At 39.4% G+C, this 24,148-nt stretch overlaps 1 protein-coding gene across 8 annotated transcripts in view; it reads right to left on the bottom strand.

Moving 5' to 3' along the window:
* Positions 1 to 412: 412 nt before the first annotated feature.
* Positions 413 to 24,148, bottom strand: part of LOC129675620 (solute carrier organic anion transporter family member 1A4-like) — a 67,185-nt gene continuing 43,449 nt past the window's right edge. For all 8 annotated transcript variants that reach the window (XM_055605577.1, XM_055605579.1, XM_055605578.1 and 5 more), the window contains 6 exons: positions 23,300 to 23,495; positions 20,904 to 21,069; positions 16,405 to 16,577; positions 14,823 to 14,887; positions 13,590 to 13,707; positions 413 to 3,385 (listed from right to left, as the gene is read on the bottom strand). In XM_055605577.1, the coding sequence (XP_055461552.1) occupies positions 3,166 to 3,385; positions 13,590 to 13,707; positions 14,823 to 14,887; positions 16,405 to 16,577; positions 20,904 to 21,069; positions 23,300 to 23,495 (938 nt within the window). In that variant the 3' untranslated portion in view covers positions 413 to 3,165. The remainder of the gene's footprint in view (positions 3,386 to 13,589; positions 13,708 to 14,822; positions 14,888 to 16,404; positions 16,578 to 20,903; positions 21,070 to 23,299; positions 23,496 to 24,148) is intronic.

Below are 24,148 nucleotides of genomic sequence, written 5' to 3'. Positions count from 1 at the left end.
AGGTCTTGATTAAAAAAATAAATGCATAAAACCTAAATAAAGGGGGGGGGTGCTCTAACACAAGCAAGCTTATCAAAGCCAGACTTTCCTAGGTAAGGCAGAAAATTAAATCTCTTTGAGAAGGGGCACTTGCTCGCCTGAATCTTGAGGACAGAAGAGTAAACACTTAAGTAACTAAATAACTTCCCAGAGTAGGGGAGAAGTCAGTATCTAATGAAGGAGGCATAAAAGCCTTTTTCTGGAAACAGGAGACAAAGACACTGAGAAGTCTTAAGCATCTGAACTGGTAAAGTCTAGAAGGAAAGCTGAATTTAAGAAGAAAAAAAAAAAACACTCCTTAGGGAGAATTTTTGAGATTAAAGAAGATTATTTTCTATGTTGAACATGAAGAAAGATACAGTGACACAGTGCGTCTGGATTCCATTTAAGTTTGTTTCTCTTAGCATACAGTTGTTTCTCATGGTATACAATGTCAATTCCAGTTTTGCATATCTTGTTTCAGAGAGACAGCCTTGGAAAAAGAAAAAAAAACCTGAGAATATAGATGCTAAATTAGGCCATAAAAAAGAGGTTGGAGGAATCTTTGAATCAAAATATGGAACCATCAGAGAAATCCAATCTAGAACTTACAATAATATCAAAGGAGGTAGATCCAGATGAGGAAAATCCATAGAGGAATGAAGAAATTGCAAATGGCACCCCATTGAGACGCAGAGTAAAAAGGCTTCAGCTATAAGTCAACATTGTCAGACAACATTGTATATGTATTGTCAAGGTTCAATTACTGGATGAAGGTCTATATGCTAAGGTAGAAATGAAGATCTTGTCTGCTATTCCCTTGGAACAATGTCATACAATGTCTTGCATGCTCCATTTTACAGACTTTGGAGAGCTGAAATATATGCACCATTCCTTAGGTTCATATTCAAAGTTCCAAGGGACATTTGCCTTAAATTCTGGAGAGCATAATTCTAAGTAACAAATTTGTATGAAATGATGACTGTCTTGGAGACGCCTCTGCAAATTGGGGCTGATGGTTCTTCACCATGTATATCCATTGGAATACAACAATATTTTAGACATTATGACATGAAACCTGTTATAGACATAACTTATAATCCTATAGGTCAAACAATTATAAACAGATCTAACAATAATTTTTTAAAAGGTGGTCACAAAACAGAAAAAGAATATGCTATCACCTCAACATAGATTAAATAATGATTTGTTAATCTCAAAGTTATTAAATGAGACAAGTAGCACAGCTGCTAAGATTCACTGGATTTTATAAGGGACTGCTGAAATGGATGAGCATATCACGATCCTAATTTCAAAATGGAAGACAGTAAATATTTTGCCTCGTGGAGGAGACTGCTCTTGTCTCAACAGGAAACAAAAGCCTATGTATTCAATCCAGAGTGTTGGAAATCAGGCTTGACCGGGGAGACCCCCTGACGATCTTGGCTGCAGACCGAAGGAAGGAAATCAAGAAGACCAAACAGGACAGGGAACATAATTTGCTGATCCCTCCACATAAGAACAGCTCTTAGACCGGCTGAGACATGAAAAAGTCTTCAGCCAGAACTTCAGCTATGCATGGCCAATAAATCATTGGCTACAAATTCCTCAGAATGTATCATGCCATTCTTTGAAAAGGCATACATGAAATTTGTTTTACAGGAAATCCTCTTTAACTGAATTATGTTCAGTGCACAGTCCATACAGATATTAATACACAATTGTGTAATACCTTCGAAAGTTAATATTTAGCAGAGCATGAGGACTAGACAACCAAGAAGACAAGACAAGTAGCCCAGGTGGTGCTGCCTCACAGATGGCCTCATGGAAGCACTGATTGCAGGCACCAAAAAAAAAAAATTAAAACTTTTGAGATGACTTGAAAAGTTATTTTGCCAATTTTGAAGACTCATGCACATAATTTTTTTAACTATCCTCTCATTGAAACTTCTTAATTTTTATTTATGTGGTTTTTTTTTATTTGCTTGACCGTTTTGGGGAGAATGATGCATGCACACCACAGTACCTGAGTAGAATGCAAAGAATAACTTTCAAGAGTTGGTTCTCTTCTACCATGTTGGTCCCAGGGATCAAATCTTCCTTGTCAGGCTTGGTGAAAAACACGCCTTTCCACTGAGCTATCTAGCTGGCTCCTTTTTAAAGGTTTTACTCTAAGATGATTTTGAAAGAGAATAGTCATGTGCTCTGAGGACAGATGAATAAAATGAACACTAGACCAAAAAAGGCTTCCTGAATATGAAAAAGTAGCTTTTTGAAAATATCATATACTGTGTTCAGCCTTGTTTATTTTACTTTATTTTATTTTGTCAGCATGTTGCAGTACCTTGGGGGTTAACCTGGGTTCTCTGATGTATTGTACCATGGAGCTACAACCCCATCTCCTCAAAGGGCCTTTGAAAGGACTGGCTTTCTCAAGAAAGAGCTTCAGGACCAACTTGGAACTGCTAGACAAAAAAGTTCAAACTATTTTTGGTACATGACATTTAATAAGCTGATTAAATCTGTCAGTGCTGTAAGCAAGATGATCCAACGTGGGACATGAATAATGAAAGAAGGAATTGAAAACAAGAGATGACTCATTAATGAAAAGTCATGAAAGCATCAAAAGTCTAGAATAAAAAATGAGAGTTAACAATTCCTAAATCATTAAAGATACATTCAGACATTGTGCATGTAGAAAGGATGAATTTGAACAAATTATTTTAATGTGACACAACCAGGATGCATATTTCCAGCTCTAATTATTTCTAATACTGAAGGATAAACTCAATGAAATTAAAGTGTTTCAGGAATAGGAAAGCTTTTAAGCTATTTGAAGATAAGTGAGAAAATTACACTTCCTTTGATTGAGTTAAAAAAAGAAAATGCAATTATCAAATCCTCTTTGAAAATGAAGGCAGTCTTAAAAGTTCAGTGTGGGGTCTCCAAATAATTCTTCCAAGAAAAATCTTAAAGCTACCCCAAATTTCTGAAAATGCTATCAGCAAATATTTTTATCATAAGTAAAAATAATTATTGAGGTCCTTATGCATTTAAAACAAGATTTTTTTATAGTACTTCTCATGATATGAAACAAGTGAAATGTGCATTCTATTCATGGCCTTGCACAGACCAGTAGAAAACTCACTACAGCTTGGTTTTCACTTCTCCACCATTGTCAAGCTCAGGAATTCTGTGCACATCCAGGCACTTGCTTTCCTTCTCTGTGAGCTTCATCTTTGCAGGTTCTGTTTCTGAAGAGGCAACATCTCCAGGGAGCTGCAGCTTTCTCAGAAGAATTAGAATGAAGAATGCGGGGAGATAACTTGATCCTCTTAGTGCTGCATGCAAGCCAAGGTAGACACGCCTATTGAAAAGAGCTCATCTGTATTAAATCTTAATGTGCTTAGTGAAAGATAATTTTGTGTATTCTTACAGATCCTTTATTCGCCCAAGAAAAGCATCAGGTGACAATTATGCTGATGTATTTTATATCAACTACTTTGCTAAATTATTAATTTTCTTTGTTAAACTATCAAAAAATACTATAAAACTTTAGACATATTTTCTTCATCTTGGTTATGGCTTATTTCCATTGTCAACCTGACTGGATTTAGATTTATTACAGAAACGCATCTCTGAGTGTTTCAATGGGGATGTTTTCAAAAAGGTTTAGCTGACATTGAATTTCCACCATGAATGTGAGAAGCACTCGGTGTGTCCAGAAAGAACATTCAACATGACCAGCCTCCTCAATCTTATCCTCCATACCTCCTGTGCCTCTACCACATATATTGCCACCATACCTCCTCTGTCATTTCCTCTGACACAATGCCTTTCTGCCATTATGACCTGTTCTCTGAAATACTGAGAAAAGAAAATAACAAAAAAAAAAAAAAAAAAAAAAAAACAAACCCTAAATCAAGTTAAGGCATCTCCCCTTTTCTGTATGATTTACTCAACTTTTGATTACACACGTATAAAACATCATAAAGCCACTTTTCAGATTGTCTTCCTTAGGCATTTTATATTGTTATATCAATAGGTTTTTGTGATATTGAATATTTTTTTATTTTATTATTTATACTTTATTCACTTTGTATCATAAGCCCCTCCATCCTTCCCTCCCCATCCCACCCTCCCAGACCCTTCTTTATGCATGCCCCTCCCCAAGTCCACTGATAGGGGAGGTTGTCCTCTCCTTCCTTCTGATTTTAGTCTATCAGATCTCATCAGGAGTGGCTGCATTGTCATCTTCTGTGGACTGGTAGGGCTGCTCTCCCCTCAGGGGGAGGTGATCAAAGAGCAGGCCTATCAGATTATGTCAGAGGCACTCCCTCGTCCCATTACTATGTAACCAACTTGCACACTAAACTGCCATAGGCTACATCTGTGCAGGGGTTCTAGGTTATCTCCATGCATGGTACTAGGTTGGAGTATGAGTCTCTGGGAAGACCTCTGTGTTCCAATTTCTGGTTCTGTTGCTCTCCTTGTGGAGTTCCTGTCTACTTCAGATCTTACTATTTCCCACTTCTTACATAAGATTTCATGCACATTGCCCAACAGTTGGCCAGCATCTGCTTTGATCGTCTGCAGGGCAGAGCCTTTCAGAGGCCCTCCGTGGCCGGTTTCTAGCTTGTTTCCTATTTTCTTCTTCTTCTGATGTCCCTCCTCTTTTCCTTTCAGGATGGGGACTGAGCATTTTAGTCAGGGTCCTCTCTCTTGATTACTTTCTTTAGATATACAGATTTTAGTAGGTTTAGCATATATTACGTGTCTATATGAGTGAGTATATACCCTGTATGTCTTTCTGCTTCTGGGATAGCTCACTCAGGGTGATCCTTTCCAGATCCCACCATTTACCTGCAAATTTCATGATTTCCTTATTTTTCATCGCTGAGTAATATTCCATTGTGTAGATATACCACAATTTCTGCATCCATTCCTCAGTTGAGGGGCATCTGGGCTGTTTCAAGCTTTTGGCTATTACAAATAAACCTGCTACAAACATGGTTGAGCAAATGTCCATATTGTGTACTTGAGCCTCTTTTGGATGTATGCCAAGGAGTGGTATGGGTGGATCTTGAGGAAGCACTATTCCTAGTTGTCTAAGAAAGTGCCAGATTGATTTCCAGAGTGGTTGTACAAGTTTACATTCCCACCAGCAGTGGAGGAGGGTCCCCCTTTCTCCACAGCCTCTCCAGCATATGTTTTCACTCGAGTTTTTCACCTTGGCCATTCTGATGGGTGTAAGGTAAAATCTCAGGGTCGTTTTGATTTGCATTTCCCTGATGGCTAATGAGGTTGAGCATTTCTTTAAGTGTTTCTCTACCATTCTATATTCCTCTACAGAGAATTCTCTCTTTAGCTCTGTTCCCCATTTTTTAAGTGGATTACTTGGATTGCTGCTTTTCAGCTTCTTTAGTTCTTTATATATACTGGATATGAGTCCTCTGTCAGATAAAGGGTTGGTGAAGATTCTTTCCCAATCTGTAGGCAGTTGTTTTGTTTTGATGACGGTGTCCTTCGCTTTACAGAAGATTTTCAGTTTCATGAGGTCCCATTTATTGATTGTCACTAATAGAGCCTGTGCTATTGGTGTTCTGTTCAGAAAGTTGTCTCCTGTACCAATGAGTTCTAGGGTATTCCCCACTTTTTCTTCTAACTGATTTAATGTGTCTGGTTTTATGTTGAGGTCTTTGATCCACTTGGACTTTAGTTTTGTGCAGGGTGATATGTATGGATCTATTTGAATTTTTCTACATGTAGACATCCAGTTAGACCAGCACCATTTCTTGAAGATGCTATCTTTTTTCCATTGTATGGTTTTGGCATCTTTGTCAAAGATCAGGTGTCCATAAGTGTGTGGGTTTATTTCTGGGTCTTCTGTTCGGTTCCATTGATCCACCATTCTGCTTCTATGCCAGTACCATGCAGTTTTTATAACTGTTGCTCTATAGTACAGCTTAAGATCAGGGATGGAGATACCTCCAGAAGATGTTTTATTGTAGAGGATTGTTTTAGCAATTCTGGGTTTCTTGTTATTCTGTATGAAGTTGAGAATTTTTCTTTCCAGGTCTGTAAAGAATTGTGTTGGCAATTTGATTGGAATTGCATTGAATCTGTTGATTGCTTTTGGTAAAATGGCCATTTTTACTATGCTAATTCTGCCAAGTCATGAGCATGGGAGATTTTCCATCTTCTGATTTCTTCTAATTCTTTCTTCAGAGACTTATATTTTTGTTTCATACAAGTCTTTGACTTGTTTGGGTAGGGTTACACCAAGGTACTTTATGTCATTTGTGGCTATTGTGAAGGATGCTGTTTCCCTAATTTCTTTCTCGGGCCTTTTGTCTTTTGTATACAGGAGGGTTATTGATTTTTTTTTTTTTTTAGTTAATTTTTTTATCCGGCCACTTTGCTGAAGGTGTTTATCAACTGTAGGAGTTCCCTGGTAGAGTTTTTGGGGTCACTCACATATACTATCATATCATCTGCAAATAGTGATAATTTGACTTCTTCCTTTCCCATCTGTATCCCCTTGATCTCCTTCAACTGTCTTATTGCTCTAGCAAGGACTTCCAGAACTATGTTGAAGAGATATGGAAACAGTGGGCAGCCTTGTCTTGTCCCTGATTTCAGTGGGATCATTTTAAGTTTCTCTCTGTTCAGTTTGATGTTGGCTATAGGCTTGCTGTATATCACCTTTACTATGTTTAGATATGTGCCTTGTATCCCTGATCTCTCCAACACTTTAAACATGAATGGATGTTGGATTTTGTCAAATGCTTTTTCAGTATCTAGGGAGATTATCCTGTGGTTATTTTCTTTCAGTTTGTTAATATGGTGGATCACATTGATGGATTTCCGTATATTGAACCACCCCTGCATGCCTGGGATGAAGCCTACTTGGTCATAGTGGATGATATCTTTGATGTGTTCTTGTATTCATTTTGCAAGTATTTTGTTGAGTATTTTTGCATCAATGTTCATAAGGGAGATTGGCCTGAAATTTTCTTTCTTTGTTGGGTCTTTGTGAGGTTTAGGTACCAAGGTGACTGTGGCTTCATAGAATGAGTTTGGTAGCGTTCCTGCTGTTTTTATTTTGTGGAATAGTTTGAAGAGAATTGGAGTTAGCTCTTCTTTGAAGGTCTGGTAGAATTCTGCGCTGAAACTGTCTGGTCCTAGGCTTTTTTTGGATGGGAGACTTTCGATGACTGCTTCTATTTCCTTGGAGGATATAGGACTATTTAATTGCTTTACCTGGTCCTGATTCAGCTTTGGTAAGTCTAATTGATTGAGAAAATTGTCCATTTCATTTAGATTTTCAAATGTTGTGGCATATAGACTTTTGAAGTAAGTCCTAATGATTGTTTGGATTTCCTCAGTGTCTGTAGTTATGTCCCCCTTTTCATTTCTGATTTTGTTGATTTGGATGGTGTCTCTCTGCCTTTTAGTTAGCTTGGCTAAGGGTTTGTCTATCTTGTTGATAGACATTTCTCAAAGAATCAGCTCTTGGTTTCATTGATTCTTTGAATTGTTTTATTTGTTTCTAATTGATTGATTTCAGCCCTGAGTTTGATTATTTCTAGCCATCTACTCCTCTTTGGTGTGTCTGCTTCTTCTTTTTCTAGGGTTTTTAAGTGAGCCATTAAGTTGCTTGAATGCGCTGTCTCAAATTTCTTCTTGAAGGCACTTAGTGCTATGAACTTTCTTCTCTAAAAGCCACAAACTGTTTGGTTGCAACTTCCTTTATTTCTTCATGGATGACCATAATCTGTTTTTCTTTATCTTCTATTTCTTTATGGATGGCCATAATCTTTTTGTTTTTATCTTCCTCTATTCCTTTATGGATGGCCATAATCTGTTTGAGTTTATCTTCCTCTAGGTCTTTACGCATTTTATTTGTTTCCTCTGTTATCCTCTTCTTGAGCATAGGTCTTGAATTTCATTTATGTTGGAGTGTCCAGGGCTAGTTGCCCCTGGATAACTGGGTTCTGGAGATGTCATATTGCTCTGTCTTTTGTTGGTTGATCTTTTATGCTGGCCTCTACCCATTGAGCTATCGTAGGTGTTTGGAGTTAGTTTCTGGTGGTTTCTGAAATCCTATGGTAGAGAGAATTCCCTTGGCAGGAAGATGATTTTTACTGAAGGAAGCCTCCTCAGCTTTTTGGGTATAGTCACTGTATGGATAGTGTTTTTCAGGAGTTGCCACAGCTCACCTCAGGCATGAGTGTTAACTGTGGTCCTTGTTAGTCAAGAGGGTTCTCCTCTCTCCCAGAGAAGTCCTGAAGACAGCTGCCCTGCTTCTGGGTTTCTTGCTGTAAATTTAGTGATCTGCTGCTGTAACCTGTGTGTCCCGTGGTTTGCTTAGTTTTGTTAGGGATAACTGGTTGCCCCTTGGAGCAATATCTGGTGGTTGATCTCGGGGATCCTGGGCTTTTGTAGGTCTGAGGTTGGGGCTCTGTTCCCCAGTACCCAAGTAGTAATCTGAGGTGGGTGAGTACTGCTCTCCTGGTAACAGCAGGTTATATGATGCACAGCAGGTCCCTGGGTTGGGTCAGTCTGGGGGACCTTTTCCAGGGATATACTGGGTGGCCTAAGTCCACCCCTTTGCTTCATTCCCTGTGAGGATTTCTCCCAAAAGTGACTCCAAGTCTCTGGTGTCCTGGGTCGTACAGTTCTGTCTGTGAGGAATAGTTGGTACAAAGCAGGTCTCTGGGCTGGCAGCATGTGCACCAGCCTGCTAGTCTGCGGGACCTTTCCTAGGGATATACTGAATGACCTAATTTGGATCCTCATTTCCTTCTTTCTCTGTATGGTTTACTCCCAACAGGGACTTCCAATCTCTGTTGCCTTGGGGCACACAGCTCTGTCTGTGCCAGAGAGGTGGGCGCACAGCCACTCTCTGGGCTGGAGGCTTGAGCCCAGTTCAGTGATGGCGGCTTGTACCAAATGGTCTGCGAGACTTTTTCCAGGTAAAGACTGGGTGACCCGTGGCCAGTCGCACTGCCTTCCTTCCCAGTGGGTTTTTCTTGCGACTAGGACTCCCAGTCTCTGGTGTTTTTTGTGCCCACAATTCAGCCTGGGAAGGTGATCAGGACAGGCAGGCATGTGGCTCTGGTCCAGCGACCTAGTGCCTGCACAACCAAGGATCTCTTCCAGGTTCTGGCTGGGGGACCTGAGCATGGATCCAACTGATTCCCACGCCGTGGGAGTTTCCTCTCACCTGGGAAACACGGCTGTTGTTTTAGGGCCCAGAGTTCAGTCTCTTGGTAGTTGTATGGAAAATGTTGTCCTGCTCCTCAGATGCAGTGTTCTCCTAGGCTGCCATCTTGTCCTCAAATATTGAACTTCTTGTATGTCTAAAATAAGTCCTATTAGTCATTTTTATATTTTAGTAGACTGAATTTGTTAATTTTCATATAAAGTTATACATGTACAGTGATCAATTTATCTTATATTATTTTTGATATATGTACTTAATCTCTGTCTTGATATGTATTCATGAGTCCTGGGAGTTTGAATAGAGGAAGTTGTGAGCTTCCTATGAAAATTGAACTCAGGTTCTCTGCAAGACCATGCGCTCTTAAGCCTCGAGCCATCTTTTTAGCCACTATTTCATATATATATATATATATATATATTTTTTTTTTTTTTTTTTGAGGAACTTGCCCGGTTTAAGTGTGAAGGTTGTACAAGCTTCCTGAAATGAATTAGGTAATTTTTCTTTTCATCATTTCTTAGAAGAACTTACATGCTGTTATAAGCATCTGTTCTTTATATACTTAATAATATATGCCTTGAGGTGTCTGGATTTAATGTGTTTGGAAAATACATATTTTTGACATATGTACATTTCTAAATAACTATGAAAGTATTCCTTCCTGTTCTCAACATTTTTATAGTAAAATCTGGTGTGATGCATACTTTTCCTGGGAAGGAAGTTTCAGTGAAGGCCTGTGTGGATTATGTTGGCCTGTGAACATGTCTGTGGGCCACTATTTTGATTACATTAATTGAGGTGAGAAGACACAGCCCAGAGTTAATGGCACCATTTCTTAGGCAGGAAATCTGGTATACATTATATCAGAGAAAATGGAGCCAGGGCTTTTTGTTGTATACCTTTAATCTCAACACTCAGGAAGCATAGGTAGACACATCTCTGTGAGTTCAAAGCCAGCCTTGTCTAAAAAATTGAGTTCCATAACAGCCAAGGCAGTACACAAAGAAACCCAGTATTAAGAAACAAAAACAAAAACAAAACAACAAAACAAGAATAGAAAAAAAAAGATCATGGCTCACTTTACAGATGAAAGTATTAATATAACAAGAATAGATGCTTAAGACCAGATATAAGTCTAGAGATATAATTATTTTTCTAAATAGATAATAGATTAACAAATATCTTAGTTTAATTGTTTTCCACTTAAAAAATCCTTGACAAAATCAATTTATGGAAGAAGGGTTAATTTCCTCACAATTCCTAGATACAGTCTGAGGATGTCAAGGCAACTGGAACTTTAATACACAGAGATATGCTGATAGAAGTAGTCGAATCCTTTCAGTCTGTGAATTATGGGTATGCCAAGCTGAGAATGGGCTCAGCCAGCCCCAGTCATAAGCACTTGGGACATGGCAATGGCTAGCACTTTTCTCTCCTAGAATTTTTCAAGGTAGGATTAGCTCACACCTAGAGAATGAAAAATACCTTTTGGCTGATGAGGTTTTAGGAACAAGGAGGAGGCTTTGCTACAATTCAGTCTGTAGCAAACAAAGTTACACTGCAGGCTTCCTTGTTCCTACTGCCATAGAGGGAAAGCAAGGAACCAGCTAAAGTCTGTTTCAAGGTCACCTAGCATGACCTTGGGGGTGGGACAGCAGTGAACCCACAGTTCTTTCACTATGCTGTTAGTGGTAGGTCCCTTCTTAGCATTGAGCATGGTTGAAACCATTTAAGTAGCTGCTTTTAGTCGAAGCCACAGCATGAAACTACCCGTAACTGGATGCACCCAGATCTTAAATAGCAGGCTCCTTTGTCTCCTGCTTCTTAAGGGTAATGGCTCTAGGTATTTCTATGTGTGGCAACCTCCTCTTCCTTGTGACACTCTCAATGGGTTTTTATCACAATCACTCTATTTAACCAAGTTGATTTCATGAGGCAGCTAACCAATAAGTACAGTGGGGCATCAATGGGTTATCAGAGATGAGACTGTCAGTCCAATTTAGATAACAAAGTCTCAAGGTATCCCCTGGCTACAGTACCTGGTACATTTTGCTATCTGCATGGTACTACATAGATTTGGGGTTTTCATGTAGTCGGAATACAATAGAAGGCTATGAAGTTTTCACGACCTAGGATGCTAGAGTCTATGCTGCATTAATTTGCTGGGACTCTGTCATGCCAACCCCCGAAGAAAGGAAGAGTCCCTCCTCTCTGTCCATTGATAGTTTTGATAGGAAATGGGAGATTTTTGTTCCCATCTTTAGCACAGCTGTGCCAAGTCCTGAATTTTGCTGTCTTGTTTATGTCTCATGTTCTGCCATGCTAGCTCAGCTCAATATGTTGCTCACCCCTTCCTCTCCAAGACCTTGATACAGACATGTGCTCCTTTTCTAAAGAATTTTGAAGGGGTTTTAGAAAACCCACTCAAACTTCTATGCATCCATCACTTTAGAAATATTGAGGAAATATTGAAATATATAAATAAGGAAGTTATACCATCCATGTGCATTTTGAAAGTTATGCCATATGCATTTTTTCACTTACATACTATTGGAGAATTTTATGCGACAAAAGTAGGTCTCAAAACCAACAAACCAAATAACCCAATAAAAATTGGGATACAGAGCTAAACAGAGAATTCTCAACAGAGATATCTCAAATAGCCAAGAAGCACTTAAAGAAATATTTAACCTCCATTGTCATGAGGCAAATGCAAATCAAAAGATCTCATCTTACATTCATCAGAATAGCTAAGATCAAAAAATCAAGTGACAGAACATGCTGGTGAGGATATAGAGCAAAGGGAACATTCCTCCATTGCTAGTGGGACTGCAGACTTGTACAACCACTTTGGAAATCATTCTGGAGGTTCTCAGAAAACTGGGAATAAATCTGCCTCAACACCCAGCTATATTTTTGGGAACATACCCAAAAGATGCTCCACCTTACCACAGGACATTTGCTCAGCTATGTTCATTGTATCATTATTCATAACAGCCAGAAACTGGAAGCAACGTAGATGTCCCTCAAGTGAAGAATAAATAAAGAAAATGTGGTTGGTACATTCATACAATGGAATACTACCCAGCTATTAAAAAGAAGGAAATCTGGAAATTTGCAGGCAAATGGGTGGATCTGGAAATGATCATACTGAGTTAGATAACCCAGACCCAGAAAGACACACATTGTATCTACCCACTTAAAAGTGGATAAAAGTCATAAAGTACAGGATGATCATGAAGCGATCCATAGACCCAAAGAACGCAAGGAGTGCCCAAGGGAAGATGATTGAATCTCACTCAGAACAGGAAATACAATAGACACCCAAAATAGATAGACAGGGGTAACTGGATGAAAGTGCAGGTGGGGATGATGACAGGGTTGAAGATCAGGTGGGCAGAAAGAGGAGGAGTGAGGGGATGGACCAGGAGGGAGAATAGAAATAGGTTCTGGGAGGCATCTCTGGGACCGAGGAAGCTCCTGGCAGTCTACAGAGGTGACCCTAGCTGAGACTCCAAGCAATGGGTGCTGAGGATCATAATGTTGGCTCCTCCTATAGCCAGGTGAGACCCCCAGCAAAGGGGAGATCACCAACCCACCCATAAAACTTTTGACCCAAAGAGTGCCCTGTCTACAAGAAGAGCAGGGGAAATATGGAACAAAGATTGAGGAAATGGCAAACCAGTGACTAGCCTAGCCTGAGAACAACCCCTCAGGAGAGGGCTGACCACTGTCACTATTAATGATACTCTGCTGTGCCTGCATTCAGGAGTCACTAGCATAACTTTCATCAGGGAGGCTTATTCTGGAAGCTGATGGAGACAGATGCAGAAACCCACAGCCAAGCAAGGGGACAAGCCAGGGAGTGTTGTGAAACAGAGGTAGGAAGGATAGAGGCAATCAGAGGGGTCCACCACAGACACCACAAGAATACCTACAAAGTAAACTAACCTGGGCCTATAGGAGATCACAGAGACTGAACCACCAATCAAAAAGTGTGCATGGACTGACCTAGACCATTACACGTATGTAGCATCTTGATCAGCATATGCATCCTCTAACAATAGGAATGGGGCAATCTCTGACTCTGTTGCCTGCTGCTGGGTCCCTTTTCCCTAACTGGGCTGTCTTGTCACCCCTCAGTGAGAGAGAATGCCCTTTGTCCTTCTGTGACTTGAGGTGCCAGGGAGGAGTGTTGCCCCTTGGGGGTTTCCCTTTCTCTGGAAGGAGGGAGAGGGGGGATGAGAGGAAGGAGTGTAGGGTGAGACTGGGAGAAGAGGGAGGGTGCTGTGATCAAGCTGTAATTGATTAAATAAATAAATAGATAAGGAAAAGTTATCTTTACCTGAAGCTATTTATATCGTACATCCTGCACACCCCTGGACCACCGCATTTCAGAGTTTCCCAATGTAAGCATGTTCTGTCTATCATAGCACCACTGAAAATAGGTGATGGGATGCCAGCTGCAATAAAGTGAAAAAAAGTCACGCCCCAAATAAATCAGCACAATAATGACAAAAGACCCAGTCCATTTACAGGAAAGAAGGAAAAAAATAGATGTGGGTTGTTTTTTTGTTTTTTGTTTTTTGTTTTTTAAGTACTTCAATTTCTCTATTTTTGAAAAAACAATATAACAAATTATGAATCAAATGCTCTAAACCTACTTTTAGGAATTATTAGTTAATGTGAACCTTTTAGATCACGAGAAATGAAAACTATGTATAAGATGCTAAGAATGTATTTATTGAGTTCATAATCATGAACCTCATGAATTTTCTGAAATGCCTTTTATTGGTTTTCTGTACACCCAGCTATCAAAACCATTTCCTTCTTATTTTAGTGTTGAGTCTACTAAAAGATTAAAGGTGTAATTAAGTTCAGGTGAGAGCTTCAAAGACCAGGGGAAATTTTTTTTCTTCTTTATAGTTACTTCATTCCCAGACTAACACAGGTAGCCATTTCCAAACACAAGGTTGGTGAACTGAAGTTCAGGGTAAAGTGAACAGAGCACACCTATATGAAAGATGCTACAAGGTCATTGGAACTTCCTGGATGTGGACAGTTGGAAAATTGCAGATCCAAAGACAAATTATTTTTACCTCTCTTATTGATCATTCATTGCCTCATCTGTGCCTCTGACCATATATCATTGTGACTCTCACATGACGCTTTGATGAAGTATTGACTTAAGAAGTCACTAGACTCCACCCACTCAAACACTAAGAATGCTATCAAATAGCATCTGAGCCTACAGCAGAATTTTCCCTGCTTTGCTGTAACAAACCTACAGGACGTTTCCACAGATACATTTGATAAGTGCCTTGTTCACGGATTCCTTTGTGCTCTAACTATAAACATCACAAAACTGTCCTCATGTGGTAAAATGATATTCAGATGACCTGAATATGTATGTGCCAAACTCATGGTCACTTATATGTGATTCCAGAATAAACCTGTATTCCCTTTAAGGTGAGAGTTGTGTTTTGGGTTGACAAGATAGTTTCTGTCTTTTTAGTCAGAGAAATTTAATTGGTTTACTCTGTACTTATTATTGATATGTTAGGGAAATCTTTCTTACCAAATAGTCTTATGCAAAATGTATGTAATCCAATTCCAATTGACTTTTCTTCAGACTTGATACACCTGAAAAATACATACATACCTAAATACATACATAAAAGTTAATCATGCAAATCTATATCTGCCCGATCATCCTCCCAATGGCAGGGGTAGCTCATGATTCTAATGCTTAAGCTTTTTATCCTGAAGGGAGAATGGTACAGATCTACCTCTTAAGCCCACACATAGGAAGGAGAGTAAGAACTTCTGAAAACTGGCCTCTGACCTCCACATATCTAAAGCAGGGCTGAGCTCTTTAACAGTTAGACACTGTCTGCTGACCTAAAGAAATAGGTTCCTGGTTAACACAGCAATCACCATGCCAAACCCCTCCTAAAGGACCCAAACTTTTGAAACCACAAACCAAATAAATCTTTACTCTCTTAAGTTGTTTGCCAGGTATTTTCTCATATTAATGAAAAAAAAAAATCTAACATATGCAATGTAAAAATTCAAGGAAAGGTAAATGCAGTCCCTCTGATAAACAGAGAAAGAGCCCATTATGCATGCTATGACACAAAGAAAATTACTTTGTTATGTGGATTTAACAACTTTAGATACTTGGCTACCCCATAGTGCCTTCAAAATAGACTTGAGATGGTTTTGAGAATTACATTCAATGGAAATGCCTAAAAAGCCATGGGATAAAAACTGAAAAAATTCTTATAAATTAGGAAGATGGGAGCTCTTTTTGAAATGTGGCCTTTTCCCACCAAATTCATCCTTGGGTAAAAAAATTAAAATGTGTATAAATGTTGGAATTTTATCTTCAAAGTGATTCCATGCTCAGATGTAGCCCATGGCAGCTCAGTATCCAAGTGAGTTCACAAATAAGGGGAACAGGGACTGTCTCTGACATGAACTCAGTGTTCTGCTCTTTGATCACCTCCCCCTGACCTGGGAGCAGCCTTCCCAGGCCACAAAGGAAGACAATGCAACCAGTCTTAATGAGACCTGAAAAACTAGGGTCAGATGGAAGGGGAGGAAGACCTCCCCCATGAGTGAACTTGGAGAGGGTCATTGGAAGAAATGAGGGAGGGAAGAAATGGGGTTGGGAGGGATTGAGGGAAGGGGCTAGAGCTGGGATACAAAACAAATAAACTGTAATTAATATAAAAAAGTAAAATATAATTAAAAAAGAAAACAGAGAAGAAGAAGAATAGCATGCAAACAGTGGAACTGTATTTTCAATCATTTACATTACAGTCATCAAATTTAGCAAGAAACAGCAAAGAAATATAAGACGATAATGGGAATATACCTTACCCTCATTACATTAATAACTCACACATTACAGCCCACAAGATGGCCAGCTAGATAAAGTTCCTTGCCACCAAGCTTGACAAATTGCGTTCAATACCTGGGACTTACACAGTGCAAAAGGAACCAACTGCTATGAGATGCCTTGTCATTTTAATATCCATGTCATAGCATTCACACACACACACACACACACACATGCATGCACACACACACACACACACACACACACAGTGTGAAGAATCAAAGAAAGTAAGCTAAATGAAGGAGTTATTTATTACCTCAGAAGAACCATGTACCCAGGTAGAGCTGAAAGTGAGTAGATGAAACTGTTAATTAGGGTCGTGATTAAATAGTACTGCAGCCTGTTAGCACACTCACGGCCCTTGTCACACAACCCAAGGACTGCAGATGAGTTTCCAGATGAGCGGATGCAGCTGCAATTGTGAAACACCTGTCAAAAAACAATGTCCTATTTAAGGAAAAGAATATTGGGTTTACACCTTCAATATTTTCTGCACAGCCAGCTGGATCAAAATGGAGAGTATTGGGCCAGGGATATAACTCAGAGGAAGAGCACTTATCTTGTTTGAATGAGAATCTGAGTATGAGCCCACACCCCATTAAATAGAAAATATTAAATAAATAAAATCGAGGCTCTTTTTCCTCTTTATTACCATCTCCTTTTTTGTATCTCAGAATTCTATCATAAAATATAAAAAATAGATTTTTTTTAAAATACAAGTATGAAATTTATAAAAAGGTATTTTTCATATTTACTTAGTTAGTTGGTTGATTTCCTTGTAGGCCACTGTGTGTGTGCCTGTGCATGTGTGTGTCTATGTATGCACACGTGTTTGCTATGGCATATAAGCAGAAGTCAGGGGATAAGTTATAAGAGATACTTTTCTCCTTATATGATGTGGGTCCCAGCATATAGCTCTGGTGATGAGGCCTAATTACAAATGTCTTTACTCACTGAGCCAACTTTCTAGCATAAACATTTTTTTCTGAAGGTATTGAGTGTGTGTGTGTGTGTGTGTGTGTGTGTGTGTGTGTGTGTGTGACAGAGAGAGAGAGAGAGAGAGAGAGAGAGAGAGAGAGAAAAGAGATGACAGAGAGAGAGAGAGAGAGAGATTTCTCTGTATAGCCCTGGAAGTCCTTGAATTCACTCTGTGGAGTAAGCTGGCCTCAAAATCAGAGATCCTCTGCTCTGTGTCCTGAATTCTGGGATTAAAGGCTACACCACCACCACCTGGCATTTTTTTAAATAAATAAATAATGCTTTGTTTTGTTTTGACACTAGTACTAAGTACGAAAACAAAATGTATTTCAGAGTGCTGGTTGAATGCTTAGGTGCTTACTAATAAACAGTCAGGTCCACAAGGAAATAGTACATTTAAAAAATAAAGTCAGTACTTTTTTAAATATTTTTATTATTATTAATTACACTTTATTCATTTTGTACCCCCCCATAAGCCCCTCCCTCCTCCCCTCCCTATCCCACCCTCTCTCCCCTTTCTGCATGCATGCCCCTCCCCAAGTCCAATGATAGAGGAGGTCTTCCTCTCCTTCTTTCTGATCTTAGACTATCAGTTCTCATCAGAAGTGGATGCATTGTCATTTTCTGTGGCCTGGTAAGGCTGCTCCCTCCTCAGGGGGAGGTGATCAAAGAGCAGGCCAATCAGATTATGTCAGAGGCAGTCCCTCTTCCCATTACTATGTAACCCACTTTGAAACTGAACTGCCATGGGCTACATCTGTGCAGGGGTTCTAGGTTATCTCCACGAATAGTCCTTGGTTGGTGTATGAGTCTCTGGGAAGTTCCCTGTGTTCAAATTTTCTCATTCTCTTGCTCTCCTTGTGGAGTTCCTGTCCTCTCCAGCTCTTGCTATTTCACACTTCTTACATAAAATTCCATTCACTCTGCCCAACAGTTGGCCATCAGGCTCAGCATCTGCTTTGATAGTCTGCAGAGCAGAGGTTTTCAGAGGCCCTCTGTGGCAGGTTCCTAGGTTGTTTGCTGTTTTCTTCTTCTGGCTTTCAGAGGCCCTTTGTAGCAGGTTCCGAGGTTGTTTCCTGTTTTCTTCTTTTGCTGATGTCCATCCTCTTTGCCTTTAAGGATGGGGATTGAGCATTTTAGTTAGGGTCCTCTCTTTTGCTTAGTTTGTTTAGTGGGTTTATCCTATGTTGTATATTTATATGAGTGAGTATATATTGTGTGTGTCTTTTTGCTTCTGGGACAACTCACTCAGGATGATCCTTTCCAGGTCCCACCATTAACCTGCAAATTTCATGATTTCCTTATTTTTCATTGCTGAGTAATACTCCATTGTATAGATGTACCACAGTTTCTGCATCCATTCTTCAGTTGAGGGGCATCTGGGCTGTTTCCAGCTTCTGGCTATTACAAATAAAGTTGCTATAAACATGGTTGAGCAAACGTCCTTTTTGTGTACTTGAGCCTCTTTTGGATATATGCCTAGGAGTAGTATGGCTGGATCTTGAGGAAGCGCTATTCCTAGTTGTCTGAGAAAGTGCAAGATTGATTTCCAGAGTGGTTGTACAAGTTTACATTCCCACCAGCAGTGGAGAAGGGTTCCCCTTTCTCCACAACCTCTCCAGCATGTGTTGTCACTTGAGTCCATAAGTGTGTGTGTTTATTTCTGGGTCTTCTGTTCGGTTCCATTGATCCACCATTCTGCTTCTATGCCAGTACTATGCAGTTTTTATAACTGTTGCTCTATAGTACAGCTTGAAATCAGGGATGGAGATACCTCCAGAAGATCTTTTATTGTAGAGGATTGTTTTAGCAATTCTCGGTTTCTTGTTATTCCATACCAAGTTGAGAATTTTTCTTTCCAGGTCTGTAAAGAATTGTGTTGGCAATTTGATGGGAATTGCATTGAACCTGTAGATTGCTTTTGGTAAGACAGCCATTTTTACTATGTTAATTCTGCCAAGCCATGAGCATGGGAGAGCTTTCCATCTTCTCATATCTTCTTCTAATTCTTTCTTCAGAGACTTGAAATTTTTTTCATACAAGTCTTTGACTTGCTTGGTTAGGGTTACACCAAGGTACTTTATGTCATTTGTGGCTATTGTGAAGGGTGTTATTTCCCTAATTTCTTTCTCGGTCCTTTTGTCTTTTGTATACAGGAGTGCTACTGATTTTTTTTTTGAGTTAATTTTGTATTAATTTTTGTTAATTTTGTAACACTTTGCTGAAGGTGTTTATCAGCTGTAGGAGTTCTCTGGTAGAGTTTTTGGGGTCACTCATGTATACTATCATATCATCTGCAAATAGTGATAATTTGACTTCTTCCTTTCCAATTTGTATCCCTTTGATCTCCTTCAACTGTCTTATTGCTCTAGCAAGGACTTCCAGCACTATGTTGAAGAGATATGGAGAAAGTGGGCAGCCTTGTCTTGTCCCTAAGTCAGTACATTTTTAATTGGTATATTTCCAAGTATCATTAAGAATCAAAATTCTGGATATATGCCTAGAAGTGGTATAGCTGGATCTTGAGGAAGCACTATTGCTAATTGTCTGAGAAAGTGCCAGATTGATTTCCATAGTGGTTGTATAAGATTACATTCCCACCAGCAAGGGAGGAGGCTTCCCCTTTCTCCACATCCTCTCCAGCATGTGTTGTCACTTGAATTTTGGATCTTAGCCATTCTGATGAGTGTAAGGTGAAATCTCAGGGTCGTTTTTATTTTCATCTCCCTGATGGCTAAGGATGTTGAACATTTAAGTATTTTTCTCTGCCATTCTATATTCCTCTACAGATAATTGTCTGTTTAATTTTGATTGTCAATCAACTCTAATGATTATGACATGTGTATGGGAAGGGAAAATGCTGTACTTTTCATCATGCCAAATCCTCATGTCGTGATGAGGGCTGGGGAGATGGAACAGTCAGTAAGTTCTGCACAAGCATGAGGACCTGAGTTCTCATCCACAGCACACATGTGAACAATGCATGCACAGAGCATATGCTTGAAACACTGGTCCTGTGTGGTGGACACAGGTGACTCCCTGGGGCCCACTTGCCAGGCAGCCTAAAAGGACCAGAAAATTCCAGGCCAATGGGATCCTGTCTCAGAAACACTAAGTACATGGTGCCTGAGAGTCAACAGCTCAGGTTGTCTTCTGGCCTGCATATGCACAGGCACCTGCATACCACACAAATACAAAAAACAAACAAGTAAATAAATAAATAATGAAATAGTTAAAAAGAAATCTTGTGATATATAAAGATATTTTTCCTATCCAGCTCAACTATACAGCAAGTTTGAGGCCAGCCAGGGCATCATGAGACCCTATCACAACAAAGGGCAGATCCTGTCCAGAGTAACTTACAGTGTTAACTTTAATGCTGATGTATGTGCATGTTCTGTATCCGTGTGTACATAAACAGGTGCATGTGGGTGTCTGGGGAAGGCAGGGGAGAGTGTCAGGTGTCCTGCAACTGGAGCTGTGAGCGTCCCCATGTGGGTGCAGCAGGTCCTCTTTATAGCTGTGCTATCTCTCCATACTGTCCAGATATATAGTCCTTACATCACTTAAATGATGACCTCAGACTCTGTCAAGGCTTTAAATAATCTGTAGGGATGGTAACGTCAAGGATGCGTACACAGACTAAACTGAGTTGTTCACAAATATTAATCTATTTTAACATGACTCTTTTTGCTTTTTTAGCATCCATAGGCTTAGGTCATAGCACATGTTAACACAGTACACACACATCAGCCCAGACACTGAAAGGATGTTTACCATGTTGATTCCCGTTCCAACAGACTTCTCACAGCCTGCAAGACAGGCGGACATGTATGCTAGGCCGTTGTCTCCACACACCGGATCCCATGTTTTTGTTAAGCAGCTACACCTTGTGTTGCAGTCAGTGAGGCCCTCATTCTCCACATCAAGAGGCTGCTGAACTCTGAAATGATTTAAAAATAATGGTACAGATATTAAACTCACCCAAGCACTTTATTTTTTCCTCTTCATCTCAGCATGCATGTATGCACATGCACACAACACAGAAAGAGAGGGAAAGTAGAGGGAGAGAGAGAGGAGAGAAACATCTTGTCATTTCCCCCAGAACACAAAGAGAAACGATACAAATATCAATGTGTGGTCTCTAAACTGGTTTTTGCATACAAGATATCTGCTCTACTGGTTTCATGACTGCTTTTTTTCAGTTACTTCAAAAACAAACGTTAAATGCCTGTCCTGTAGGAATATACTGTATTGTAAGAGCTAAACTGAAGATGGCTAATTTCTTATTGATCTGCCTGATGAGAAACAATGAGAGGGATGGCTTGAACCAAATCTGCAGTTTCCATTTATAAGATAGATTCTGCACTCTGTCCACAAACAGATCAGTTTGACTAAGCAGCCATGCTCTTCTGAGATATAGACAGTGTCCAGTGCTTACAACAAGATTCAAAAATGAAAATGTTGAATCTAGAGGCTGAATTCAAATCCTGTCCCTCAAACACAGTGTGCAGTCAGCATGACTAGAGATGGACTAAGTGTATACAATTCTACCTCGGTGTTGTTGAAGACACTTACAGTAAACTCACTAATTCTCCCTGAGTTTCAATTTCTATATCTACAAAGAGAATGGAAAAAATATCTGTCTTAAAAAGAGATTTGGTAGCTCAGTGTCCAATAGAGTTTCCTTGTAATGGGGACAGGGACTGTCTCTCACATGAACTGATTGACCTGCTCTTTGATCACCACCCCCTGAGGGGGAAACAGCCTTACCAGGGCACATAGGAGGACAATGCAGCCAGTCCTGATGAGACCTGATAGTATAAGGGTCAGAGGGAAGGGGAGGAGGATCTCCCCTGTCAGTGGACTTGGGGAGGTGCATGGGAGGAGATGAGGGAGGTAGAGAGGGATTTAGATGGGACAAGTGAGGGGACTACGGCTGAGATACAAAGTGAATAAAATGTAATTAATAAAATGTAATTTTTTTAAAAAGGTAAAAAAAAAAGAGTTGCCATAAAAACGATAGTTGCTGTGATCATGGTGTCTCTTCACATCAGTAAAACCCTAAGACCAAAAAGAATTTATCTATATCTATGTATCTATGTATCTATCTATGCATCTATGTATCTATGTATAAAGAGATTCAAATCAGATGGCACACAAACATATATGTATATATTTCACATCTCTCAATTCACAAGAATTTTGAAAGAATTTTTATTTTATTATCTCTCTCTTTCACTCTCCCTCTTCTGTGTGGCTGTATGTGCATGTGCTTGTACATGCATTGTGTGTGTGTGTGTAGGCACACGTGCACAACAGCACACTTGTGAGTCAGACTATAACCTTCCACCTTGTTGGAGACAGGTCCTCTATTGTTCACTTCTGCAGATATGAGACTAGCAGGCCCTGAACTTTTGGGGTTTCCTAGCTGTGCTGCTTAGCTCACAGTAGGAGCACTGGGATGAGAGTTACCCTACCATGTCAAGCTTTATGCAGGTTCCAGGATTTGAACTCGGGACATCCTGCCTGCTTAGCAAGTCCTTTACCACTGCGTCCTCTCCTCAGCCCTTTGAAAAGAACCTCCCTGGGTTCCTTATATAACTGTGTCATAAAATAAGTTTTAAATTTAAAATAAGTTTTAAATTTCCCACACTAAATACAGAATATGACCAGTCAACACCTAAAACATAAAATCTAACACTACAGAGTATATGAGACATAACAACACCAGTGACATAAACAACTATATAAATAAACTGATTTACCATTCAATTATGCTAAATTTGAGCCTACTGTAGAAACCTATCAAGGCCTGCTGATGTGTTTGATTTTTAAAGTTGTCTGTTGATGGGAGTTTAAAATACATGGATAATTTAGGCTAAAATTGTATGTTATTTTCTTTTATTACACTTTAAAGCAGACTAGGATATCACCATGGCAACTACCCACATGCATGTGGAATCATAAATGTACTCACTAGGAGTTTCTACTCTTGTTTAATAAGCATATAACTTCTATGGAGTGGTATAGGGTTAAATGGTGGAAGGAAGCTACAAGATAACCATGAATTACTGCTAAGGAGTTGTAATTAAATGATCTGGTTGTATATAACCCTGGAGAAAATGGACTGGCAATTGTGAACATATGATCTTCATTAAGAAACAACATACCCTTCATAAGAGGTAGTTAGGCCGGCAACTGGGAAATTATCACAGGTCATCAGAAAGTAACAAAATAATAAAAGGTAATCAGCCAGAGATAGGCAGAATGCTATGTATGCAGCTTTCTTGACAGTAATCTTGAATTTCTTCATAATAAAGCCACCAACTAAATAGCCAATACATATTGGAGGTAAGTTATAAAGACCTAAAAATGCAAGTAAAATAATAATTATAAAAGAAGCATAAAAATGTTATAAATTTGTCTAATACATCTTACTTAAGAAACTATTTAGCTCTAATATACTGTGATTCTAACCCCTAGTCTCTCACATATTACATAAAATAGAGGTTTTGAAATACCTCATAAAGACAGTTTAAAAACAGTTTTTATTTAATCACTTTACATACTTTCAGCAAGGTATGAAGACTTTATAAGCATTACACACAAAATATTAAATTTTTTATATATTATTTTCTACTCTGCTTTGAAGAACTTGACTCAGCTCCAGTGATTTTGAAGGTTACTACTGAGTCTCTGCTTATCAAGAGTTGAACATTTTGTGCATTGTCTATTTCCCAGAATTCTACCTTCCTGACTCTTTTTCTCCACACAAATTAAAAAAAAAAAGAAGGAATGAAGAAAAGGAAAGGAGAGGAGAGAAGAGGAGGGGAGGGGAGAGGAGGGGAAGGGAAGGGAGGGGAGGGAAGAAGAGGAGAGGAGAGGAGAAGAGAGGAGAGGGGAGGGGAGGGGAGGGGAGAAGGGTAGGGAAGGGAGGGGAGGAGAGGGAAGAAGAAAGAAAGAAAGAAAGAAAGAAAGAAAGAAAGAAAGAAAGAAAGAAAGAAAGAAAGAAAGAAAGA

This window comes from Psammomys obesus, unplaced genomic scaffold (genome assembly GCF_907164565.1).
Source record: "Psammomys obesus unplaced genomic scaffold, mPsaObe1.curated_primary_1811, whole genome shotgun sequence".
Taxonomy (NCBI): domain Eukaryota; kingdom Metazoa; phylum Chordata; class Mammalia; order Rodentia; family Muridae; genus Psammomys; species Psammomys obesus.
The sequence above is the reverse complement of the archived record's forward strand: the minus strand, read 5'-3'. Positions and strand labels throughout refer to the sequence as shown.